Raw genomic sequence first — 5,029 nt, 5'->3', positions numbered from 1 at the left:
CGTTGCGTGTAACATAAAATTAAATATTTGAAATATTGTTTAATAAATTTATAGAATGAATATTAGATATTTATAATTTGATATAAATATTATAATTAGTGTGTTTTCTATTTTTTTATTGAATTTAATTTTAATAAAAAATATAATAATATCATAATAGGAAAAAAAAGATTTTTTGATTTCGAAAAAAATGCAAAAAAAAAAAATTTTGGTATCACGCTCGAATAGTTTTTCTAACCCCTCAACTGTTATAATACAAGCCCTAAACCCTGAGAAACCCACCAGCTTTCCGTCGATTCTTCTCCCTTGGGCACCCGACCACCGCGCGCAGCCCAGTCGCCGGAGAAGAAGCACAACAGCTTAGAAACTTCTTCCTCCAGCCCTAGCACTCTTTTTCCTGCGCTGAATCGGAAGAAATCAGACCGCCGAGCTCTGTTCTGAGAGTTGTGCTTGCGCAAGGTCTTGTCCGATTTTCCGGTGAGTTATAACTTCGTCTATTTGGTGGATTTGTGGTATTTTGAGTAGGGATTGAAGCCTATATGTTTCCCCTGTTTTCTTGCTAGCGTTTAGCTCTTTCCGGCGAGATTTCGACGAGTCTCCGGAGAGCCACCACCTCGGGACCACTAGCTGCTTCGATCTTTGCATATTCGGGTCTGAAATCCCAGCGCTTGTTCTTATAAGTAAGCTGCCAAAATCCGGGTTTTCGTACGCTCCAATTTAATTCGTTTTTGTTGATTAAATTGTTCTATATTGACTTATATATCTGTTATATATTGTAGGTTCGATCATTGGAAAATTTCGAGGTATAAATTGGACAAGTCTATAATTTTGTATAAATTAGTTTGTGCGTATAATTGAGAATTATGGTTAATACAATGATTATTGGAGTTGTTGGGATTTATTGGTCCAGCTTTAGTGCCTGATTGGAACCTAGAATTGATCATTTTTTGAGCTTCAATGAAAATAGGAGTAGCATTCGGCTTGATTTGGCTCTTTTGCCTCTTATTACTAGCATTCCGTCAATTACTTGTTTCAGATGCAAGCTGCATTTGGAGCTAAGAGGGTGGTTTAATAGCTAGTATCTTTGCCACAGCAATATATGATTCCTTGATTTGCGTTTGCAGTGGTTAGATTTGCTTAAAAGCATGTTGAAAGAAACTGAATGGACTATGAGCAAAATAGACAGAAAGTTCTTTCAGAAAAGGGCTAGAGATTATAATTCGGACGAAGATGGTGAATACGATGACTTAGGGGTCGAGGAGGAGAATGAAGTTTCAGAAGACGAAGAGGGCGGAATCCAGCCTGGTGTAACAAAATTTACAGAGGGAATTAAAGCTTTTAAGCTGGCATTTAAGAAAATTATTGCTAAGAAGAGCGGTGAGGATTCGAATGTGTTGGTAAGCTGAATTTCTGGAACTCTTTATTTCTGCTCAAGGCTGTGTTTAGGTTGAGGGAGGTATATATATTTGTATCACAATAATTGTAATGAATTTTCTAGTATATTAGAGATTTATTCATTCGTTTTGTTAAAAAGAAAGTGTATTTCTTTAAATGATGGTCGAAGACTTGGACGCCTACTATAGAGTGAAAAATCTTTTAATTAAAATAGAGCTCTAGAGGAATTAGAGTACGAACTCTGAATGTGTTTTGTTTGCAGGGTCCTGTATTATCTGCTCATAAGAAGCTTTTAGGTGAAAAACTTGCTGAAGAAGCGGAAAGGAAAGTAAAGGGGGAGGCAAGGAAAGAGAAGCGTTTGGTATTGGGTTTTATTGATTTAGACTTGGTTTAATGATGTACCTTGTTTTCTCCTACTTGCTCTTTGATTGATAGTGGTTTGTTGTTTATCGATTCTTTTGATGAGAAGCAAGGTGAGAAGGGACATGTGAAGCCTACTAATTATTTGGATGCCCATGAAAAGTTTCTATTGGGAGTGGCTACTAAAGGAGGTACAAATTGTTTTATTGCTTAATATGACTGAATGGGCTCATTTATTTTTGTCAAGAGACTGATTTGATCTTATCATTGCCATGTGTACTGCTGGGCGTTCAGTGGTCAAGTTGTTCAATGCTGTAAGTTTTCGAGCCAACTTTGTACCATTACCTTCTAGTGCTCAAGCTTTCCATTTTCTTCAATTTTTGCCCTTGTTCATAGCACAATTTGCTGCACTCTGTATCTATGCTTTGTGCTTCACACAGGTAAACAAGGCACAAAATGCTCAGAAAGGCTTAAATCCCTCGAGAACAAAAGATGAGAAAAGTATGTGATTACGGTTAACTTTCTATTCAATCTCCCATATACTTGGTTCTTGGTATTTCTTTCTTTGTTCCACTTATATTTCTTGGAATGATGGAATCCAATTAGAAAAATCTTTTATTTTTATTTTTTTTCATTATTTTCCAACATATATTATATTTCTTGGAATGATGGAATCCAATTAGAAAAATCTTTTATTTTTATTTTTTTCATTATTTTCCAACACATTAATTCTTCATATTCAAATGTATGCTTGCTTTACGCATGCGCAAGTCTATAGGTTTTTTGTAAAGTAAAGCCTTGTTGATTGTAGAATCATATTGAAGACTTTTAGGTCAAATAGATTATGTGATTTCTTGATAGTTAGTCTGAGAATTATATTGTGTAGCTGATGTCCATTGAGGAATAGAGGTTTATATGCTAAATTACTTTATTATGGAACTGAAATTGGATCGTATGTTTTGGAATATGAAGTCATCCCATGAATTTCAATTTGTTTAGAGAAACAAACTGTATCTGAGGTGTTAAGAGTTATGTTTGTAGTGTCTACGGTAAATTCTGAGGTTGGTGTGACTAACTTGAACAATTCCAGAGGTACTGTTTGTTTTATTTGAATATGAATTATGGGTTTTGAAGAATATTTGGGTTTTTTTTTCCTGAAAGAAACAATTTTTTACTGATGATGTCATATCATGTGAGAGTGCATTGGGTTATTTGAATTTTTAATAGTTTGTTATGGTATGTTGGAATTTCAAAATATAGTTTCATTGCATTAAAATATAATATAATAATTGTGTTGTTTTGAGAAGGGATGAAAACATGGTTGTCAAAGTTGTCCAAGGTGTTGGGCGCAGCCTGGCATGGTTCATTTTGGGCAAATGAGAATCTCTTGGAAATGAAGTCAAACATTGGTGTGTGATTTTCATATCTAATGACTAAAGGCCGATCCATTATTGATTTTTAAAACAGATATAAAACACTATCTGTTTCATGTAATTTTAATGCAAATAACTATCAATCTATGCGATGAATGAAATACCGAAGGACTTTTTTCCAAAGTATGGATTAGCATTCGGTGAGAATTCAAATCATATTTTTTTTTGCATTATCTGATTTTGTTGCAATAACCATCATGGAAATATGTCAGTAATGACGAAGCGGAGGAAAGAAGCCTTCTTTTCGGAGTTGGGCAAGACATCATCACAATCTGCCCAGGCTGCTGCTAAGGTTCTGGTTATCAACTCATTTACCATGTGATTAAGCATTTTTTTTTGCTGGGAGCCACCCAATTCCCTTGGTTCCTGATTGGACTTTATTGTGGTTTGAAATCTTGCAGGTTGGTACACCCAGTGGTTCTATGGATGAAGAAGCTCCATCTTGGGCCCCTCTGCGTGATGATTACATGCTAACACACCCCAGGTTGAAAGATTGGGATAAGATGCAGGTAAGCTTTTCTTTGGTCTTATGTCTTATCACACCGTGAATTCCTTGGGCTTCAAAACCACCTGGTTTGGTCCTTAAAAGTATTACTCAATAATTTACTCCCATGCTATAATTTAATTTTGGTTCTTTTTTTATATTTTCGGACAGAAAGACTAGTTAGTTAATAACTGATGTGCGCAGTGTTATTGAGAGAATTGTTGTTTAGTACGTTATGTCCTNAAATTATAGCTATGTCTGTTTTTAATTACTTTATTTTGATTTTTGTAAGATAATCAAAACCAATTTGATTGTGATTTTTTATTATATTTTTTTAAAATTTATAACGTACAACTTTATTTATAACTAAATTTATTAAACAAACCGTAATAACCGACCGTAATAACCAAACCGTAATACAAAAAAACAAAACCGGACCGAATTAAAATGGTTTGGTTTAGGATTAAGCAATCGAAAAACCGTAAACCGAAAAACCGAACCGAAGTTTATTAAAACCGAACCAAACCGACCGTTGCACACCCCTAATGGTTGTGTAGGTTATGTTATGCTTGTCGGAGAAAGTAGCATGACAAAAAGGGGGTTGATTGGATAATTATTGATGTTTAAAAATATCAAATTGATTGGTTGCTTGAAAAGAGTAGAGGAACCTTTTAGGACTAAAGATAAAATCCATGATTTCCTTAGTAGGTAAAGAACAAAGCTGTGATTGGCTGAATCCTTGGTCATTTATGTTATATGAATAGACGATCAACTGCTGATCGGTTGTGAAAGTTATTTATCTCTATTTTCCATGTTAAAAAAGCTGGTCATTTTCTGTGCTTTCAGGATACAAATGTTGCTGGTGACTTTGGGAGACAATCAGCCACAGACTCATCAGATGATGATTAATAGTTTCGACTTCGAATAGGCTTAAGATTGGTGTATTTAGCTTGCATGGACAATGGTTTAATGAAAGTTTGTTGGCAGCAGTAATCTCAGTGAGGCAACAGAAGTTATTGCTGATTTATTTTAAATTTTAAGCTCGACGAAAGAGAAGAAAAACTGCAATTCCTTTTTCGTGGTAACCATTCACCTGCTTATGAATATTACATACTCCACGTGTTATGCTCATCTCTACTATGATAATATATGAACTTCCTACTATATATTGAAATGAATGGTTTTTTCCTTATCAAAAAACAAAAAGAAATGAATGGTTTTTTGAGTTTTTTCAGAATGATTGTTGCCGGATCCTGAGTTTTTTCAGAATGATTGTTGCCTGGAGTTGTGCGAGAGATTGTTGTGTGTCCTTCTCTGTTGCTTTGGCCGGTCATTTTCTTTTGAATGCTGAGCAGTT

The 5,029-nt window shown here is 34.8% G+C and overlaps 1 protein-coding gene and 1 long non-coding RNA gene across 2 annotated transcripts; one reads left to right on the top strand and one right to left on the bottom strand.

The window, feature by feature from the left end:
- Window positions 1-281: 281 nt before the first annotated feature.
- Window positions 282-4,803, top strand: LOC140988286 (uncharacterized). Its single transcript, XM_073457315.1, has 11 exons — window positions 282-481; window positions 564-680; window positions 780-803; window positions 1,125-1,397; window positions 1,658-1,756; window positions 1,865-1,946; window positions 2,050-2,069; window positions 2,196-2,256; window positions 3,401-3,480; window positions 3,590-3,697; window positions 4,519-4,803. The coding sequence occupies exons 4-11, from the start codon at window positions 1,146-1,148 to the stop codon at window positions 4,579-4,581; spliced, it is 765 nt and encodes a 254-aa protein (XP_073313416.1). The 5' UTR covers window positions 282-481; window positions 564-680; window positions 780-803; window positions 1,125-1,145; the 3' UTR covers window positions 4,582-4,803.
- On the bottom strand, window positions 1,849-2,665 carry LOC140988287 (uncharacterized). The gene is made up of 2 exons (XR_012177325.1): window positions 2,194-2,665; window positions 1,849-1,964 (listed from the first exon to the last, which is right to left on the bottom strand). It is a non-coding gene; the product is annotated as an uncharacterized lncRNA (long non-coding RNA).
- Window positions 4,804-5,029: the final 226 nt, after the last annotated feature.

Source organism: Primulina huaijiensis, chromosome 11, assembly GCF_012295235.1.
Source record: "Primulina huaijiensis isolate GDHJ02 chromosome 11, ASM1229523v2, whole genome shotgun sequence".
Taxonomy (NCBI): Eukaryota; Viridiplantae; Streptophyta; class Magnoliopsida; order Lamiales; family Gesneriaceae; genus Primulina; species Primulina huaijiensis.
This window is presented reverse-complemented; position numbering and strand designations above follow the sequence as displayed.

What these genes read in the sequence shown, in the direction of transcription:
- LOC140988286 (XM_073457315.1), top strand. Translation starts at nt 1,146, where the DNA reads ATGTTGAAAGAAACTGAATGGACTATGAGCAAAATAGACAGAAAGTTC. An exon ending in CAAGGAAAGAGAAGCGTTTG is followed by an intron (nt 1,757 to 1,864) that starts GTATTGGGTTTT and finishes TTTGATGAGAAG; the next exon opens with CAAGGTGAGAAGGGACATGT. An exon ending in AAGATTGGGATAAGATGCAG is followed by an intron (nt 3,698 to 4,518) that starts GTAAGCTTTTCT and finishes CTGTGCTTTCAG; the next exon opens with GATACAAATGTTGCTGGTGA.